We start from the raw sequence: 19,237 nt of genomic DNA, 5'->3' as shown, positions 1-19,237 counted from the left end.
ACCCATCTCGCAAGGTGCATGGAAGGAGGCAGTGATCGAAGACAGGACAGCCAAAGAGGTTATTTTAGGCTCCTGGGGACTCACATCAAACACAGCACCTGTCGGATGGCGGCATCCTGGACACCCATGTGGGGTAGACTCCAGTGTAGTTCCAGGCTCTTGAATTCAGCCCCATCCAAGCCCTGGCATTTGTGGAGCGAGCCAGTAGATGAAGTCTCTCTCTCCGTCTCTGCCCTTCCAACATGGGTAAATAATTACATGGTAAAATACCTACCGCCTACCAGCCTAGCCCTCCCCTTGCCACCACTGTGCCTCGATCCCCCCAGCGCTGGCTAGTTCCTAACAGTTTGGACATCATCTGTCAGACCCTGTTCTCCAAGGGGCCAGCCTGCCACCTAGCGCCAGCGTCATGTCATGACGTTCTTTAAGATGTGGATTTGCCTTCTGCCATTAGCGCCTTCAGACCCTGTTCTCCAAGGGGCCAGCCTGCCACCTAGCGCCAGCGTCATGTCATGACGTCTTTAATATGTGGAGTTGTCTTCTGCCATTAGCGCCTTCAGTGGGAAGCCCCACTCGTGTTTATGTCCTGGGGCAGCCGGGTGTCTTGCGTGGCTGAGTTCTCTCCCAACTTCTTCCTTTTTTTTAAAGAATTTATTTTGGGGACCAGCGCCATGGTTCATTTGGCTAATCCTCCACCTGCAAGTGCCAGCATCCTCTGTGGGTGCTAGTTTGTGTCCTGGCAGCCCCACTTCCCATCCAGCTCTCTGTTTGTGGCCTGGGAAAGCAGCAGAGGATGACCCCAAAGCCTTGGGACCCTGCACCCATATAGGGGACCCAGAAGAAGCTCCTGACACCTGGCTTCGAATCAGCTTAGCTCTGGCCTTTGTGGCTATTTGGGGGGTCGAGGGTGGCAATGAACCAGTAGAAGAAAGATATCTCTCTCTCTGTAAATCTTCCTTTCACATTAAATAATGATAGTAGTGATAAGTGTTTTTTAAAGTTACTTTTTAAAAACTTATTTGGAAAATAGAGAGACAGACAGAGATGTTCAGTCTCCTAGGTTACTTCCCAAACACCCACAAAAGCCCAAGCTTCCACGAGGAGGGCAGGGGGACTCAATGCTTGAGCCATCACCTGCTGCCTCCCGGCGCATATATTAGCAGGAAGCTGGAATTGGGAGCAGAACCCAGACTCGAACCCAGGCTCTCTGAGGCAGGTTGCAAGTGTCCCCCACAGAGTCCAAACCACCATGCCGAACTCTCCCCCCAAGGCGTGACCTTTGTGTCTGACTTCCCAACGTAACACTTTCCAAGTTCATGTGTGGCACGCCTGGTTTGCACAGCTCAGTGATGCTCCACTGTGCATGGACAGCTTGTCTTATTTATCCTGCTCACCTGCTGAGGGACATGGGATGGTTTCTACCTTTTGGCTATTATGGTTTTCTTAAAAACATATATTTTTATTGCAAAGTCAAATATACAGAGAGGAGGAGAGACAGAGATGATTCACTCCCTAACTGACCTCAATGGCCGGAGCTGAGCTGATCCAAAGCCAGGAGCCAGGAGCCTCTTCTGGGTCTCCTGTGTCCGTGCAGGGTCCCAAGGTTTTGGGCCGTCCTCGACTGCTTTCCCAGGCCACAAGCAGGGAGCTGGATGGGAAGTGAAGCAGCCGGGACACAAACCAGCTCTCATATGAGGTTCCAGTGCTTGCAAGGTGAAGGTTAGCCATTGAGTCACAGTGCCAGGCCCTATTCTGGACAAGCGGACATACTAGGGTGGCCTGTGTCAGCTAACGGATCTTGGAAGGATTTCCTCCACCTTGGAGCAATGAAACCAACAGCTCAGAACTATCGAATCCTCTTAGGCAGAACCCTCGGAACATGTTCCACACCAGAGACCCTGGGATGACATCGGGTGGCCGTCCCCCGCCCCCAGGTGCTGATGCGGTTAGGTTGCTGCAGCGACACTTGCCCCTTTTCTTTCCCCCTTCCCTCACATACAGGAAGAAGAAAAAAAAAAACTGGAAGCAATTGTCTCACCCACTTTCCCCCCATGCCTCAGTCCTCCCCACCCTAACAGTGGTCCACATCCTTCTCAGTTATGTAAACATCATCAAAAATATATAATCTATTATTAAAAAAAATGTTTAAAAAAAAGTATCTGCAATAGCCAGAGTCAGGCTGATCCAAAGCGCTTGAACCATCCTCCACTGCTTTCCCAGGCACATTAGCAGGGAGCTGGATCAGAAGTGGAGCAGCCGGGACTCGAAGCGGCACCCATATGGAATGCCAGCATCACAAGTGGTGGCTTCACCCACTACATGCCAGCCCCAAGCTTTTCATTACTCACTGCAACATGACCTGAGTTCCAGGGATAAAGATTCCATTGATTTAGAGCAGCAGTGGATGCCAGTACTTTTTTTCTTAAATATTTCTTTGAAAGTCAATGTTAGAGAGAGAGAGAGAATTTCCATCCATTGGTTCACCCCACCCCCCACAGCCACCATGGGTGGCCCACACCCGTGCATGGGCTTGGAACTTCCAGGTCTCCCATGTGGGTGGTAGCGGCCCAGGCACTTGGGCCGCTTTTCACTGCTTTCCAAGGAGCGTTAGCAGGGAGCTGGATCGGAGGCAGAGCAGCCAGGACTCAAACCAGTGCTCCCCTGTGGGAGGCGGGCATTGCAGGCAGTGGCTTCACTGGCTACACCACAATGCCGACCCCTACAAGACCCTTAGGTGAGGCTCACGCTATCTAGTCAAGACCTACGGTGCTACAGTATCTTCCCGAGAGAGGACGACTTTAGGATGCACGGCTTGTTATCTGAAAATGAGGGAAGAAGTAAGTTTTCCAGCGTGGCTGTCCAATCTTGGTACCCTCAGCAGCATGTCGATTGTGGTATTTCACATCCCCAGTACTGGGCATGATGGATTTTTACCAGTTCATCTTGCATAAGATTTCAATTTATCTTTCCCCAATGATTAATGAGAGCATCTTTCTTATATTATTGATGAGACTTTCTTAACTTTTTAAGAAAAGGTTTATTTACTTATGTATTTGAAGGAGTTACACAGAGAGGGACAGATCTTTCATCCACTGGCTCAGTCACCCCTTCGTCCCCTAAAGCCAAGAGGCTGTAACTCCAACTGGTCTCCCAAGCGAGTGGCAGGGCCCAGCCACTTGAGCCATCCCCTGCTACTTCTCTAGAAGCCAAGGAGGCCTGGAACCAGGCACATGTCCTGTCGGCCTCTTTGAATTCCTAGCTCGGATTCCGCCTGCAGCCCGGCCGGCTGGGCTCTCCCTGCTTCCTGGCACACCTGCGCCTGAAGTCTCTGCGGCCACCAGGAGGCGCTCGCGTCCCGCTCCTGCACACGGGAGCTGCTTGGCCCGCCCATCCCTCCGCCCCGCCCACTCCGTTCAGACCCAGTTCCGCCCCTTGCCCCCGCCCTCCCGTCGCCCCGCCTTCTCTGCCTCAGTCCCGCCCCCCCACGTCCTGCCTCGGTCCCGCCCCTCTCGTCGCTCGGCCCCTCCCCGCCCGCTCAGCCCCGCCTTTCCATTCGCTCAAACTCAGCCCCGCCCCTTGCCCCGCCCCCGTCTCCTCAGTCCCGCCCCTCCACCTCCAGCCTCGGCCCCGCCCCTCCCGTCACCCCGCCCCGCCCGGTCCTGTCTCGGCCCCACCCCTCCCGTCGCTTCGGCCCCTTCCCGCCCGCTCGCGGCTCAGCCCCTCCCCTCCAGTAGCCTCGTAGCCCCGCCCCGCCCTGTTTCGGCCTCGCCCCTCTCGTCGCCCCGCCCCGTCCGCCCTCGGTTCCTCTCTTGTCCCCCCCCCCCCCCCCCCGCTTCCTCCCGGGTCCCGGATCCCCTGGAGTCACTCCCGCTGCTCCCGGTCCCGCCTGCGCCGCCGCCGAGGTGCAGCCATGGGCCCCGCCGCGCGCCCCGCGCTCAGGTCGGCGCCCCCGCCGCCCCCGCCTCCTCCGCCGTCGCCGCTGCTGCTGCTGCTGCCGCTGCTGCCGCTGTGGCTGGGCCTGGCGGGGCCCGGGGCAGCGGCGGACGGCAGTGACCCCGCGGCCGCGGCGGGGCGGGCGGTGGCTCGGGCCGTGCGGGTGGACGTGAGGCTGCCGCTGCAGGACGCGCTGGTCCTGGAGGGCGTCACGCTCGGCCCCGAAGCCGACCCGGCAGCCCAGCTCGGGGGCCGCCTGCTGCTGGTGAGCGCCCGGGCCACTGCCCAGACTCGTGCCCGGACCCTGAGCCGTGCATTCTGCATGCCCGGCCTGACTCCCTTTTTCCTGCCCGTCGCCCTGGGCCATCCAGATGGACACAGTGGAGGCTGAGCAGAACGTGCCGGCGGAGGACTGGATTGCCGTGGCCTACGTGGGCAAGGAGCAGGCGGCCCAGTTCCACCAGGAGAATCAAGGCAGCAGTGACCCGCGGGCCTACCCCAAGGCCCTGATCCAGCAGGTGCAAGGGTGGGACAGGGAGGGGAGCTGGAGCCTGAATGGGTGGGAGGGCTCCAGATGGAGTGGGGTGTCGGGGACAGAGAGAGCTGGACCAGACCTGGGTGACCGTACCTGTGTCTTGGAGAGCCGGGGGAGGAGGCAGCAGGAAGAATTGCTCCCCCTAACCTCAAGGAAGGAGCTCTTTGGAGGAGCTCCACTCGGGCTGTGAGTGGGGTGTGTGGGCCAGGAGTGTGCCAGCTTCCCACCGTCCATCCCGCAGATGCAACGGGCCCTCTTTCTGGGAGCTTCTGCCCTGCTACTCCTCATCCTAAACCACAACGTGGTGCGAGAGGTAAGCAGCCACACTGCCAGGCCTGGGGAGCGGGGCCGGGGCGGCCCGAGAGGGGGAGGCTGCTGACCTCCAAGCTCTCCCTCCTGCAGCTAGATATGTCCCAGCTCCTGCTCAGGCCGGTCATTGTGCTGCATTACTCATCCAATGTCACCAAGCTATTGGAAGCTCTGCTACAGTGAGTGGGGGAGGGGTTGTCCCCCCAGGCTAGCCTGGGGAGCCTGTGTGCTCCCTGTGGACTCCCAGCTCCTGGGGTGGGAACACAAATGAGAGGACCACCAGGCCCACGCCCTGCTCTGTGACTTCCACTCCAAGGAGGGTCCAGGCCACAGCTAAAATCACCAGCGGAGAGTCCCTGTCTGCCAACCTCGAGTGGAAGCTGACACTGTGGACCACCTGTGGCCTGTCCAAGGATGGCTACGGAGGATGGCAAGACCTGGTGTGTCTAGGAGGCAGCCGCGCCCAGGAGCAGGTGGGCGCGCTGGTGCTGGTGGCGGGGGAGGTGGCATGCATGCCTTGTCTGGCATGGCTGGTGTGAATGTTGAGTGTCAGGACACAGGAGGATGCTCGGTGCAGCACCAGCTGCTTTTCGGCAAGTCCTTCTCCCGTCTGGTGGGCTTCTGATTTCTCCCTGCCTGCAGAAGCCCCCCACTCCTCAACCTGGCTGTCCATCACTCGCTTCTCCTGGTCGGTCATTTCCCTATGTCTGGCCATGCTGTGATGCTTACTGGTCTCATGTAGCACAGGCAGACCCTGTTTAAATTTTTTGTGTTTTCCACTCATCCTCCCTTTTCTTTGTCTCAAGTTGCACTCTGTCCCAGCCAGGCTTGACTGGGCCCCTCAGGAGTAGGGTCCTTGGTGACCAGGGCTGCTGGGTGTATGGTTTTCCCGAAGCTAGGCATCCGGGGTGCAGGGGCCTTCTCTCTCCAGCCTCCCCTCAGTGTGGAGCAGGGGATAGGCCAGTTTTTCTGGTGTGTACCCTCCAGCAGGTGCCAGCTAATATTGGGCACACAGGTCAAGCTACGTGGCAGGCAGACTCTGGTTCAAATCTTGGTTCTGGATCTTGAGCCCCGTGGTGTTAGGCTGAGAGTTTGAGCCTCCTGCTTCATGATCTTTGTGAACAGGGATGGGATGCTCATTACCCACCTCAGGGGAGCCACCTGCACCCCTGGACAGAGTGGGAACATTGCAGGAGACCCAGAGGAGGTGCTCGAGGAAGGAGATGAACTAGAGTGATTGGAAGCAGTAACGTACTTAGTCTGTGGATCAGCTTGGTTGTGCCGCTGACCCAGGACTCAGCCCTCAGCCCAGGGCCTGGTCACCATCCGTGTAAGCTCTGGGGATCCAGGGCTATGGTGTCTGTATCAGGGACGTCTGATGGGCCACATGTTTTTTGCTTGGTGGGAAACCCTACGCTAACCTCCTGTCTCACCTGGGCCTTCCTAAGATACCTCCAGGCAAGCCAAACTCCCACTCCCCCAACTTTTCTCCCCTGTGTCCCCCCCACCACACAAACCCCATGTTTGCTGGTGCTCCCAAGCACTAAGCTACTGGCCAACCCTGCCCCTGGGAGACCTCACTCTGTCATGGCTCGGTGAGGACTGGTTCAGCAGGACCGGGTCACTAGCACAGGGCAGCTCTAGCATCTCCTCATCAGAGTTGAACTTGGGCACTGGTTGGGGAAGGATGGGATGGGATGGCAGAGGGCAGGAGGGGGCTGAACAAGTGTGTCACAGCACATCCATGTGAGCTTGTGTGCTGGTGTGGGGATGCTGTGGGTTTTGCTTGCTGTGCCACATCACTTCCTGGGCCTGCTGCCTGGCAGCCACAGCACATGGGTGGGAGCTGAGTCAAGGTTGGCGGGGTGTTTGTGGGAACCCTGAGGTTTTTAGGTGTCCTCCTGGGTTCTCCTCATCAGACTCATTCACTGTGTGGAGACCATGCAGGGCACTGGGGTTTCAGGCATGGTCCCCTCCTGGCCACCATGAGCTGCAGGGAAAGTCTGGGGTGACTACAGGGGCAAGGGAGCTGGAGGAGCCTCTGAAGGAAGGGGTGTCTACAGGCATTAGACAGGGAGCAAACACAGAGGGGATGGGGACCAGGAGCATGGGACCCTGAGAAGAGGCAGACTGTGGGACAAGGCCGGGGAAGCCCCAGGGAGGGGTGTCAGGCAAGAGAGTGCCCTCTGGCTGTGCTGAGTGCCCTCTGGCTGTGCTGAGTGCCCTCTGGCTGTGCTGAGTGGGAAATGGGCAGGTGAGGCTGGAACAGCAGAGACTATGGAATGGAGAAGACACACACACACACACACACACACACACACAGGTTGTGTGAACTCTGTGGCCCAGGTAGGTAGGTGGCTGGCTGGGTGGGTGGGGCAGGGCCTGGGTAGGAGCAGAAGGTGTGGATATGCAGGTGGGGAGTCTGAGGCCTCCAGATTCCAAGGGGCCAAATGGCAGGTGGGCTGCTCAGGAGAAGGTAAACCCAGGGACAGGTGTGATACTGGCACTGACTGCAGCAGCACTGAGGTCCCCAGCACTCTCCCACCTGCTCCTGAGGGCTGGGAGCAGCCCCGTAGCCCTTGACCTCTGCCTCTTCGCCCTCCCCCAGAAGCCCCTGCAGCAGCTGTGGAACGCCATCCTGCTGGTGGCCATGCTCCTTTGCACGGGCCTTGTGGTGCAGGCCCAGCGGCAGGCTTCGCGGCAGAGCCAGCCAGAGCCCGGAGGCCAGGTGGGAACCAGCCCTGAAGGAGCCCTAGGGCCTTGGGGTTGGGGTGGGTGGATGGTGATTGGTGATGGGGAACCATGTCTCTATTCTCTGCCCCACAGGTGGACCTGTTCCAGCGGCGTGTGGTGCGGCGGCTGGCATCCCTCAAGACGCGGCGCTGCCGTCTGGGTAGGGCAGCGCAGGGCCTACCAGGGCCGGGCCCCGACACCTGCGCTGTGTGCCTGGACTACTTCTGCAACAAGCAGGTGCGTGACCTAGGCTGCCCGACTCCCGAGAGACCTCAGCACCTGCTTGCCACAGCTCCCCACCAGAGCTACAGAGAGCAGGATGGGGGTGGGGGGAGCAGGCCTCACAAGGTTTCACTTCCCCCTGCCCAGGTCCTGTGGCCTGAGGGCTCTGTCCTTCTTCCGTGCCCTGTAGTGGCTGAGGGTGTTGCCTTGCAAGCATGAATTCCACCGGGACTGTGTAGACCCCTGGCTGTTGCTCCAGCAGACCTGCCCGCTGTGCAAGTTCAATGTCCTGGGTAAGCACCGGGATGGGGCTTGGGCTGAGCCCATCTCCCTCCCACCCCACGCCCATGCTTCTCTCCCTGTTACTTTTTCTCCTCCTGGCAGGAAACCGCTACCCAGATGATTAGCCGTCCCGGGCAGGGACTCTGCACGTGGGGATGGAACCCCCTCACCTGCATGCCCCGGCCTTCAGCCTGGGCTCCTAGAACAAGATGGCAGATGGATGGGACAGCAAGCCCTGTGTGGATGGCTGGAAAGGATAAGGGTGCTGTTCCACTACGGGGCCAGGTGGCCCACCCACGTGCACACTGGGAATGAAGAGCCTGCAGTCCCAGGCTGAGGACACAGGGCCAGGACCTGCCGGGCAAGGTGGGGAGTTGCATTGAGGCCCTTCTCTGTACCCCTGAGATGTGCACCTGTGTCTGCCCCCACCGCCGCAGGCAGCTTCCAGGAAGCTGTGGGGGCCAGTGCTGCTATTGTGGGGGTTGGGGGGACTCTGGGAGCTCCCCGTGACCTGGGGGTTTATTTATTGGGGGAGGGGGAGATGGGTGGGAGTAGGGTTGGAGGGCAGCACTGTCTGGACTGTCTTCCAGGATGCATCTCGGTCAAGGCTGTGATGTTAAACCCAGAGTTTCCCCCCCAGTTCCCTTTGGCCATGGGGCCCTGGGAGCCACACTCTGGGCCTCCTTCTCATGCCAGGCTAGGACCAGAGGCCTTGGGCAGCATCTGGTCCTAAACCTAGGTTGGTGCCATGAGTCAATTGTCCAGGATACTTGAAGCCACAGGATACATGTGGTGTGTCTTCCAGGGGCATCCTTTTTTTTTTTTTTTAAGAGTTGGGGAAGGAAAGGTTTAATAGTAAAATAAATATATTTTAACATAAGATGTGAAGTTTGTGTGGATACTTTGATATTTAAAAAGGGGCCAGCACTGGATTATTTCACAGCTTGGAACACCACTGGCATCTCACGTCAGAGTGCCAGATCGAGTCTCTGCTAACTCCACTTCCCATCCAGCTCCCTGCTAATGTGCCTGGGAAAGCAATGGAAGATGGCCCAAGTCCCGGGGGTCCCTGTGCCCATGTGGGAGACACAGGCTTCTGGCTTTAGCCTGGCCCAGCCCTACTATCCCTATTGCTCTGCCTTTCAGATATACCTTAAAATTTTAAAAAATGAAAAGGAGGAAATAACCTTGGAGTGTTCCACTGCCTTGGGTAGCTGGGACTCTAAGATTGCCCCCCCCCAAGACCCTCTCAGCCACACTGCTGTGCACACACCATGTACTATCTCCAGAACACAGACTGAGGCATCTTCCTATCACTGGGCCGTGTGACGCAGCACAGCTGATCTGTAAGCAGTGGGGAATCAGTGTGGGGAGAATTCTCTGCTCCTGGCTTAAAGGCAGAAATAGGAACTCGGGGCCTACAGTCATGAGCACCGAACACTGAACTTTGGAATGAGTCTTCCCCCAGAACCACCGGAGAGGATCACAGCCTGCAAGGCACCATAGCAGTAAGGGGTGCCAAGTAGCACCTGCCATGCTGGCTCAGCACTGCACAGCCCTGTGACCCTTGCGTGTCTGCTGTACCACACTCCCTGAAGGCCTCATCCGCCCTGTGTGCCCAGCCATGTTCCCGCCTGTCCTGCAGTGGCCCGTAGCAGGTGGTAGCTCCTGGAGGAACACTGGGATGCCACATGTCAGGCATGGCTGGTGCTACCAGCACCTGGTCATAGGGCACCCTGGGCTATAAGGTGAGTGGTCTGGTAAATCTAGGACTGGCCAGGTCTGGCAATCCAGCTGGGTGGGCAAGGCTTGGTCCTCCATCAGTGGTGTTCCTCGGTGAAGAGTCCTGATGTTCTTGGGCCCTGAGTGTCCCCTGTGCCCCGGATGCATGGCCCTCACTGCCCTCTGCCTGCCTGGGATGCCTGGAGGACTGGCCCTGCCCCCTGCACACCCTTGCTTTAGCCCTCCTCTTAGTTGGTGCCTCGCGTCACCTCTTCACCTCTAGGTACTTGACTAGAGGGGTGCAGCATGCCCTTCCCCTGGCCAGCTGCTAGAAGCTTCTTGCTGTCCTCCTCGGGCTCTCTTCTCCCATTAGCTCTGGCGGGAGGGACACAGGAAGCTCCCCCATGGCCGCTGAGCTGCACCAGCTCCTGCCCAGGACAGGATGGGGAAGAGCTCAACCCAGGCTCAGCTGCAGTGTGAGGCCAAGGTCACAAAGGGAAGTGGCTGGAGTTTTTATTACCTTGCGGGAGGAGCAGGGGGTGTTGCCAGCCCCTGCCCCCAGCCTCCACCCCTGCTGCTGCAGGTTACATGGGTCGTTCCTGGGTTGTTCCTGGGTAAGAAGAGCCGACCTGGCCTTGGCTTGGTGAGAGTTTCCTCCTCAGCCTGACCAAGGCCCGGATGGGGTTCCTGGTGCAGATTGCCAAGTGGGTCCCATCTTCCAGGGAGGACTTGCTGGGCTGGCTGCTGGGTTGCCGCGGTGGGGACACTCGGGCCTGGCATGGTAGGGTCCTGCTTGCGCTGCCCACCCTACTGCCAGGAAGGTGCCGCCTGCCCAGGGGCCTGAGTGGGGAAGCAGATCCCAGGATGCTCTGAGCCAGGGCAGCCGCCACTCCACCAGGCTGCCCACTTCCCGCAGTGCCTCACTCACCCTGGGGATGCTCTCGGGCTCTGGGTGCCCTTGCCTGGAGGGGTTTGCAGCTGGTCCTGCGGGATCAGCTGCAAGACAAAGCCAAGGTCAGGAGGGCTCAGGGGGTCCAATCCCCACTGTAACAGAGGGAGTGTCGCAGCCCTGGATGGGCAGAGCCGAGGTGGTAACTGGGAAGGCTGCTTCCCACCACGGCTCTTAATCGCACTTGAAACCACAGTGGGAAAAGGGGGATGTCTGGAGATGGAATAGCCATGATCTGGAGCATCCTCACACTTTTTTTCTTCTTTTTAAGATGTACTTATTTGAAAGGCCGAGAGAAAGTGAGATCTTCCCATCAGCTAGTTCACTCCCTAAATGACTTTAGTAGCCAAGGCTGGTCCAAGCTAAAGCCAGGAGCTAGAAACTCCAGTTGAGTCTCCCCTGCAGACTGGCAGGGCCCACGAGCACTTGGGTTATCTTCCACTGCTTTCCCAGATACATTAGCAGAGAGCTGGGTCGGAAGCAGAGCAGCCAGGACTCAAACTAGTGAGTGCTCTTGTGGGATGCAGTGTGGCAGGCAGCAGCTTAACTTACTGTATCACCTCACACTGGTCCCACTTACAGCCTCTTGAAATGTGAAACAGGCTTCACAAAACTGTGGCCTTAGGAGCCAACATGGTGGCAAAGCTGGGAAAGCCGCCACTTGCAATGCTGGCAACCCATACCAAGTGCCTCTTCAAGTCCTAGCTGCTCCGCTTTCAATCCAGCTCCCTGCTAACGCACATGGGAGGGCAGTCAGAGAATAGCACGGAGTTCCCAGCTTCTGGCTTCAGTCTGGCCCATCCCTGGCTGGTACAGTCATTTGAAAGATGAACCAACGGACTGGAGATATTCTCCCTCTTTGTCTCTCTCCCTCCTTCCCTTCTTTCTCTCTGTACCCCTGCCTTTCAAATAAATCTTTAAAATATAAAGAAATATATATTTAAGTAAAAAGCATGGGGCTTAGCCCAAGTGGCTAATCCTCCACTTCCAAGTGCCAGCATCCCATATGGGTACCCATTCATGCCCCAGCTGCTTCAGTTCCCGTCCAACTCTCTGCTTGTAGCTTGGAAAGCAGTGGAAGATGGCCAAACACCTTGGGACCCTGCACCTGTGAGGGAGACTTGGAAGAAGCTCCTGTTTCCTGGCTTCAGATCAGCTCAGCTCTGGCCACTGTGGCCATTTAGGGAGTGAATCAGCAGATGGAAGAACTTTCCCTCTCTTTCTCTCCTTTCCCTGTAAATCTGCCTTTCCAATAAAAATAAATCTTTTTTAAAAAATAAAAAGAAGAGAAAAGAAAAGAAAGCAAAAATATGGCCTAAAGCCACCTGAGATGATGTGGGTTCTTCACAGGCTTCCAAGTCACTATCGCTGCTGGGCAGGGGCCTCCTCCAGGTCCCCAGAAGCCCCCAAGCCCCTGCCCACCTTGAGGCCGCCCTGCTGGGCCACCTCCTGGATTTTGGACAACATCGACTCGAGCCGCTGGTTCTCCTCCTGCAGAACTCGGATGCGGATGCCGTTGGCCTGCACCTGTCTCTCCATGTCATCGGTGACGTTGCCAGAACCTACAAGGATGTGCTCTCTGGGGACCCACCCTGGACCCCGTGGACTGTGGGGGAGGAACCTCAGAGAGTAGATCCAGGGCAGAGGACCCCCACCCCCACTCAACCCCCACCACTGGCATGCCTCTGGTTCCATTCCCTGGTTCCTACTTTGGATCTGGGCCTCCAGCAGCCCGTGTAGGTCTGGAAAGGCCACCAGCAGCCGCTCCCTCTCCTTCAGCACCCCAAGCTCCTGCTCCAGCTCCGAGATGGTCAGCTGCAGGTCTGTGGCTGTCTGTTCTAGGTCCAGTTTCTCTTGCTGCAGGCTCTGCAGCAGCTCCTGGGTCAGGGCAAGGCTCACATCTAGCTGAGGATGTCCCAGACTCCACCCCACCTCCTCGTGCTCTACTCCCACCCACCCACCCCCGTCGGCACCTGCTGGGCCTGGAGCTGGCACTGCCACTGCTCTCTGTCGCTCTGCAGGCTCTGTAGCTGTACCTCCGCCTGGGCTCGCTGTGCCTCGGCCTCCTCCAGGCTGCCCCGCAGCTCCTCGCGCTCCTGGTCCAGGCTGTCCAGCTGCTGGAGCAGGGTTCGCTGTTTTGCCTGCAGGGACTGCACAGAACGGACAGGTGGGGAGCCAGGAACCCCATGGGAACAGGCCCAGTCATGCAGGACAGAGGAGGCTGCGACATCTATGATCTGTGCTGGGTATGGCTGTGCTTAGTGGGAGGAGATGCATGTGCAGGAGAAAGCCAGCTTGCAGGGTGCTCACCCAACGGTGTCGAGGTCGTGATCCCCATTTGTGGCCTAGAAAGCAGTTGGGTGACTGTCGGCCAATCACTGACATGCCCACATAGAGGGAGCCTGGGAACTAGGCTTTGCTTCCCTTCCTCAGGTCCCCAGTGCCCGTATTTCCCGACACTCACTGAGTGTAAGGCAAGAGGAGCCATGGCTGCACTGAGCATCCATAAAACAGGCAGGAGCCAAGTCTCTGCCTCCTACCATTACGGCCTGGAATGTCCGGGTCCCGGCAGACACCCAGATATGGTGGCCAGGACCATGCAAGGCACTGAGAAAGGCGCCTGCTCAGGACTGAAAGGCTTTCCCTCTAGGGCCAGGCCTGACTGTGGAGACGTCTACCTCATCAGCAGCCCCAGGCATTTGTCTAGTTCCAAGGGCTCATCCCAGCAGCAGCAGCCCTGGATTCCCCTAGCAGCTGGGATCCCCCCTCGGAGGACCCCAATAGTACTTCTGTGGCCCTCTCAGACACCTGGCGGGAGAGCTATGACCCATCTGCCTGTCCTTGTTGTGTAGGAAGCTTCACTGGGTGGCACCCATCCCTGGCACCTCCCAGAGGTTGGCTGAAGCTAGTCTCGGGAAAGGTTAACCAAACTGAAACGGGTGTGTGTTGAGGAGTGGGAGGAGGGACTGGGGCCAGGGAGACCAGGGCTCGCCTCACCTCCTGGTGGCGGACCATGCTGTCGACACGGGCCTTCTCCTTGTCCAGCTCTGTGCTGGCCCAGTGGATCTGCTGACTGGCCCCATCCAGCCGTCCTGCCAGCAGCCGCACCTGCTCTTCCAGCTGCTGCACCTGTCTCTCGGCCGCAGCCCTGCGTTCGCCTTCCCCCAGCAGCTGCTGGGCCTTGGCCTCTGCAGGAGTGAGGCTGGGTGTGGGAAGGGATAGGGCAGGGGAGCCCTGGTTGTGAGCCCCTTAGCAGGAGGGTCACACCCCATCTCTGGGCCTGTGTCCTCAGCCATCAAGTGTGCCCCACTAAACATACTACCTAGGTGGGTTTGGGAAACAGAAGGTGCTGTCTGAGTGGGAGGGGAAATCTCGGCTCAGATCATTGCCTGCTCTCCTGCAGTTCCCTGATACTATGCCCTGTGGGCTCAGGGGATAGAAGAGGAAGGACATGGCAGGGACACATGATGGACTTCTTACCCGCGGCCTGTGTGGACTCCTGCTGCTGCTTTAGCTCCTTCTCCAGGGTGGCCACCTGCGTCTTTAGGGCACTTGTCTCTAGGGCAGCCAAGAGAGGGGGCCCTTCAGAGCATCCCTTGACCTGCCCCCCCCAGGCTCCCTGCAGAGCAGAGGCAGCCCCACCCCCGCAGCTGAGCTTGCAGGAGGGGCTCCGGGGAGGTGCCAGGAAGGTATGGGCCCCTCCCTCGCACCCAGCTTCTCCCTGGATAGCTGCCTTGGTGTCTCTATCTCTCTGGGCCCCAGTGTCCTCCATAGGGGGTGGTGGCTAAAGTGACTTACCCACATCCTTCAGCCTCATGTCATCAGTGGGTACTGGCTGCCTACCAGTGCCAGGAGGTGCCAGGGAACAAACTCTGGATCAATATCCCAGATACCTCCCTTTCTGATGGGACAAGCCATCCACCCTGTCGCCTGGGCTGGATGGAACTCTGGCTGCTTGCGCACCGTGCCCCTAGCTGGATGCACGAACACACCCCTCTTGGTTGCTGTCCCTCCCTGCCTCTCGCCTGCTCCCCAGTCCCAGGTTCCCTTCACACAAACTCCTGGCCCTTGACGCCCTGGCTCAGGAGCTTGCTTCCAGGCACACCCAGGCCAAGGCCATGGTAGAGAGCACAGACCTGCGAGGAGCTGCGTCTTGTCGCACTCCCACGTGGCCAGGTGCCGCTCGGCCTCCTCTGCCTGCTGCTGAAGCTCCTTTTTGTCCTGCCGCAGTGCCTCTCCCAGCTCAGCCACACGCTTCCTCAGCATGTCCTTCTGCCCCTCAGCTTCTTCCAGCTGCGCCCGCAGGGGCCCAACGAGCTGGGTGAGGGCCCCAACATGCTTGCTGATGCGCGCCAGGTCTTTGCTCTGCTCTGCGGCCCAGTGGATCATGGTGGCAGCCGGCAGCGGCCTCAGCCCGATGCTGTCCTGCACCAACTGGTGGAACTGGCCCAAGGATGAGGGCAAGTTCTGGCTCTGACACAGGTTGATGACCACCTTGCCCACCTCCCGCAGGCTGCCCTGGACGCTGGTGCATGCATCGCAGGGCACCAGGGCCGTCTCCACGGTCTGGGAATGGACACTCTTGATGTTCTCAGAAGTTCTGGCTGGACGTTGTAGGGAGTCGCTTCCAGAAATGTTCTTTGGCTCTTGGCAGGTCTGGGACAAGCCTGGCACCAGACAGGGGAGCTTGTTGAACTTGACAGGCAGATATTCAGGGCTCCTGGCTGGCTCACCCTTGGCTGTGGGCTTGGAGGTGAGGGTCTCCCCTTGGCTGGTCCTTTTCTGTGGTTTGGGGGTGGTGGGGGAGAGAAATAAGAGGAATCAGGTGAGGGACGTGGAGATGACCAGCTCCCCGGGGAAGCTTTGTGATAGCCTTGTCTCAATGCTCGGATCCTCAGATGCTACCTGATGCCAGCATGAGGAAGAGAAAATCTTCTCCACTGGCTCCAAGTCCAGGTCTCCTCTCCGCTGCCTACTCCAAGCCAGGTCCCTAACAGGCAGCAGTGCTGCTAAGGAAGCTGGCAGGGTGCCAGGGTGACCCTAGCTGCGGGTGGCGAGGGGGTGAGGGGAAGGGTCTAAGGGTAGGGCCCATGCACCTGGGAGGCCGTCTGCTGGTAGAGCATGCCCAGCCTCAGCAGGCTGTTCCAGAAACGCTGAACCGTGAGCCCCACGGACATGCAAGGCCCCATGGCCCGAGTCGGGGGTATCATCTTCTCTGAGCTGAGGTTCTCCAAGTAGCTCGCGCAGCTCTGAAGCAGCAGTAGGAGCCTGTGGGTGAATGTCAGAAATGCCAGGATTGGCATGGGTCTGTCTGCCCTTAGGTCTCACAAAAGTGGCAGTTCCTGGTTCTGGGGGAACAAGCCCAGGGCATTGGGGACTTGGGAAGAGTATGAGGTTACATGTAGCCAGCAGGGCCAATGCCAAACAAGCTGGGAGTCACTTCTTCTGGGAAGCTCTCCTTGACCCCTGCACTCAGCTCAAGGGCTTCGTCTGGGCCTCTTGGGTGGCACACTTCTGCCTGGCTGTTACCCCATTGGACCAGAGAGCTAGCTGCCTTGGCAGCATTTTGTGTAACTGGAACATTCTGGGTGAGCATCTGCCCTAATATCAAGGAGTCCAGAACCTTTGCTTTGCAGACCACAAAGCTGAGACTCCCCCAAAAGTGGAAGGCTGGGGAATGTGAGCTTCACTGACAGCACAAGTGAGGCTGCAGGGATATCTCCTGGAGTCTTCCAAGCAGTACCAGGATTTGGGAAAAAATTATCCTGCATCTGGCCTGTGATTCACTCACAGAAGGAATGGGGTAGCCTGTGAGGTATCCAGAAAAAGAGCTGGCAACAGAAATTCTGAGCAGCAGTTACGGTGGCCTTGACACACAGAAAACTCTGAGGGCAGTGGTCAGTCTTAGGGTACCACACATTGACCGTCTGGGACAGCCAGCAACCTCTGAGGGGACAGGGTAGGGCAGCATTGTACAGCACAGCACAGAAGGAGTCAATGAAGTGTGAGATGGCTTGGAGGGTCTGTGGCTGAGCTGACTCCTGAGAGAGAGAGGTAATTGGGGGGAGGGAGTTGGAGGAGGACTGCCAAAGGACCAATGTCATTACCGTAGCTGGAAGGGACTGCTTACCTGTCGATGACCAGCTCCAGCAGCACGGCATGGGATAGTTGCGTGAACTCGGGGTCCCCCGGCACATGGTCATAGTGTTCCAGCAGGGCCACCATGTCGAGGTCACAGGCCACACGGTCAGGGAACTTCCAAGAGGGGAAGCGCACAGGCCCAGCACGGGAGAACACATCCACAATGGCACCCTGCAGGTCGGTGAGGTCCTTGCGCAGGCTATCCATGCAGGCCTGGCTGCCCAGCAGGTGTGCCATCCTCACAGCTCCTGGGGTTGGCAGATGGGAGCTCTGCAGCTGCTGCCTGGTTCCTAAGGCTGAACTTCTACCCCGGCCGCCTTGGGGAGACATCTGAGCCCCAGCCCTGGGTGACAGGGCCTTTCAGGACCTGATCGTGGGTGGGCCTACCAGCCTTCCCATCCCCCACCTTATCGCATGTCCACACCTGCCAAGCCCATTACTTCATAGGCAACTCTCAAGATCTGCCCCTGCTGGGTGCTGGATGGCTGCAGTTCTGAACATGAATGTGTCAGCCTTGGGACAGGTGCACAGCCATGCAAAACACAGTCATAACTGTGGCATGCTGGACCACATCAGGTCATTGTCACACATGCCTACACCATTGTAGTGGCTTCCAGGTGTACCCCAGGACTGCATGCCTGCACCAGAGATCTGGGCCAGATCCTGCCTGATCATGTCATGCTAAGCCACAAACCCTCAGGGCTCCTTGGAGTACCAGAGAGAAAGACCACCCCCCCAGCCATGTCTTTCCCCCACACACACTCCCTCTCTCCAGCCTGTGTCCTACACTCCTCCGGCCCTCAGGCAGGAACAACACGTAGCGCATGGGCCCCAGGTACCCATTTCTGCATCCTTACTCATCTGTCTATCTGAATCATCCCTTTCCATCTAATTCCCATCACCTGGCTGACTCCTCCTCCTCTTCCCCTCCACTCCAGGAAGGCTTCCCTGAGCTCTCTCCAGGCTGGGATGGAGGACCATGAGCCTGGGCTTCCAGTGCCTCACCCCGATCCACTTTCTGCTAAGATCTTCCAATGGATGCCACCACTGTGGGAGCCCCAGAGTGGCCAGCCAGGGACTGCCCATTGTGCGTGCTCATTGGCAAATGAGTGAGCAAATGGGAGTGACTGAAAACATACTTTGACTTTGGTAGAGGTCAGGGCAGGGGGTGGGGTGGGGAGGAGAGATGGATCCTGAAACGCCTATGGAGACCCAGACTAGATGAGGTGCCCTGTTACAGATGCTCACTCTACTGTGCTTTAGTCATACCGCCACTGCAATGAAGCACTATTACAGCTGACAGTCCAGCTTCCCATGAGAGCACGGATCGTGTCTTGACTGTCTGCAAAGTGGCCAGGCCTCCTTGGGCTGAGGGCCAGCTGGAGCTGGGAGGCTCACAGGCACCCAGAGGCAGCAGCCGAGGGACACACTGGACTCTTCCTGTCTAACAGAGCCTGGGTCCTGCGCTCACCTCCACACAGGTACCTGCCTACGGAGCTGGAGCCACTGAATGTGTCCGTCTGTGTGTGTGGAGCTGGCAGTGGCCTCTGGGACTCAGTGTCGGGGGCTCATTCCGTGTGCTCGGCTTCTTGTCTCTGGTGCAGGCTTGGCCCTGAACAGCCCTTCTGTCCCTAGGAACAGGTGAGGGTGAGAGATGGAGTGCATGGTCAGGCAGGGCCTGTTGGGGTGCAGGGGGCAGGCCATAGGGAAAGAAGGAATGGGGTGAGGCAAAGGGCAGGTGTTGGAGCCCGCCTTGGACTCGGGCACAGAAGGTGTGCTGTCACTCAGGCCCGGGTCTGACTTGAGGACCTCCTGTGTCGATCTATTTCCTGTATATGGAAGAGGAAGCTGGGTATCTAAAAGGTCAGGGTGTTAGTCCACGGTCATGCGTGGGACGGGGACTGGGACTCCAAGGCAGAGATCTCGGCTCCGTGCCCAGCCCGGGCTGTGTCTACAGAATCGGGACCCAGAAATGAAGGTCTCTTCAAGCCATGTATGAGGTTTGAGGTTTTCTACTAGGCCCTGATGGGGTGCAGGAAATGTTATCCCAGACTCTGGCACCTTGAGAACTGGGATAAAAAGGAGAAGCAGGGCCCGGCGGCGTGGCCTAGCAGCTAAAGTCCTCGCCTTGAATGGCCCGGGATCCCATATGGCTGCCGGTTCTAATCCCAGCAGCTCCACTTCCCATCCAGCTCCCTGCTGTGGCCTGGGAAGGCAGTTGAGGACGGCCCAATGCATTGGGACCCTGCACCCGCGTGGGAGACCTGGAAGAGGTTCCTGGTTCCCCGCTTCGGATCGGCGCGCATCAGCCCGTTGCGGCTCACTTGGGGAGTGAATCATCGGACGGAAGATCTTCCTCTCTGTCTCTCCTCCTCTGTGTATATCTGACTGTAATAAAATGAATAAATCTT

At 58.2% G+C, this 19,237-nt stretch overlaps 2 protein-coding genes across 3 annotated transcripts; one reads left to right on the top strand and one right to left on the bottom strand.

The window, feature by feature from the left end:
* Nucleotides 1–3,844: 3,844 nt before the first annotated feature.
* RNF215 (ring finger protein 215) lies at nucleotides 3,845–8,896 on the top strand. Of its 2 annotated transcripts, none has more exons than XM_058656544.1 (9): nucleotides 3,845–4,198; nucleotides 4,305–4,451; nucleotides 4,710–4,781; nucleotides 4,871–4,956; nucleotides 5,094–5,250; nucleotides 7,389–7,505; nucleotides 7,604–7,747; nucleotides 7,923–8,025; nucleotides 8,117–8,896. In XM_058656544.1, the coding sequence occupies exons 1-9, from the start codon at nucleotides 3,911–3,913 to the stop codon at nucleotides 8,137–8,139; spliced, it is 1,137 nt and encodes a 378-aa protein (XP_058512527.1). In that variant the 5' UTR covers nucleotides 3,845–3,910; the 3' UTR covers nucleotides 8,140–8,896. The 2 variants fall into 2 exon arrangements, with proteins under 2 accessions (XP_058512527.1, XP_004592168.2); XM_004592111.2 differs by having other exon boundaries at nucleotides 7,386–7,505.
* A 1,355-nt stretch (nucleotides 8,897–10,251) lies between these two features.
* On the bottom strand, nucleotides 10,252–18,008 carry CCDC157 (coiled-coil domain containing 157). Its single transcript, XM_058656857.1, has 11 exons — nucleotides 17,966–18,008; nucleotides 16,816–17,074; nucleotides 15,782–15,953; nucleotides 14,822–15,467; nucleotides 14,166–14,243; nucleotides 13,683–13,873; nucleotides 12,659–12,835; nucleotides 12,395–12,563; nucleotides 12,108–12,247; nucleotides 10,665–10,732; nucleotides 10,252–10,576 (listed from the first exon to the last, which is right to left on the bottom strand). The coding sequence occupies exons 2-11, from the start codon at nucleotides 17,061–17,063 to the stop codon at nucleotides 10,321–10,323; spliced, it is 2,145 nt and encodes a 714-aa protein (XP_058512840.1). The 5' UTR covers nucleotides 17,064–17,074; nucleotides 17,966–18,008; the 3' UTR covers nucleotides 10,252–10,320.
* Nucleotides 18,009–19,237: the final 1,229 nt, after the last annotated feature.

This window comes from Ochotona princeps, chromosome 29, assembly GCF_030435755.1.
Source record: "Ochotona princeps isolate mOchPri1 chromosome 29, mOchPri1.hap1, whole genome shotgun sequence".
NCBI lineage: Eukaryota > Metazoa > Chordata > Mammalia > Lagomorpha > Ochotonidae > Ochotona > Ochotona princeps.
Note: the sequence above shows the minus strand (reverse complement) of the source record. Positions and strands in the feature narration are given on the sequence as shown.

What these genes read in the sequence shown, in the direction of transcription:
- RNF215 (XM_004592111.2), top strand. Translation starts at nt 3,911, where the DNA reads ATGGGCCCCGCCGCGCGCCCCGCGCTCAGGTCGGCGCCCCCGCCGCCC. An exon ending in CTATTGGAAGCTCTGCTACA is followed by an intron (nt 4,957 to 5,093) that starts GTGAGTGGGGGA and finishes TTCCACTCCAAG; the next exon opens with GAGGGTCCAGGCCACAGCTA. An exon ending in GCAGCCGCGCCCAGGAGCAG is followed by an intron (nt 5,251 to 7,385) that starts GTGGGCGCGCTG and finishes GCCCTCCCCCAG; the next exon opens with AAGCCCCTGCAGCAGCTGTG.
- CCDC157 (XM_058656857.1), bottom strand. Translation starts at nt 17,063, where the DNA reads ATGGCACACCTGCTGGGCAGCCAGGCCTGCATGGATAGCCTGCGCAAG. An exon ending in CAAGACGCAGCTCCTCGCAG is followed by an intron (nt 14,244 to 14,821) that starts GTCTGTGCTCTC and finishes TGGCTGCCCTAG; the next exon opens with AGACAAGTGCCCTAAAGACG. An exon ending in CCCAGCAGGGCGGCCTCAAG is followed by an intron (nt 10,733 to 12,107) that starts GTGGGCAGGGGC and finishes TTTGTCTTGCAG; the next exon opens with CTGATCCCGCAGGACCAGCT.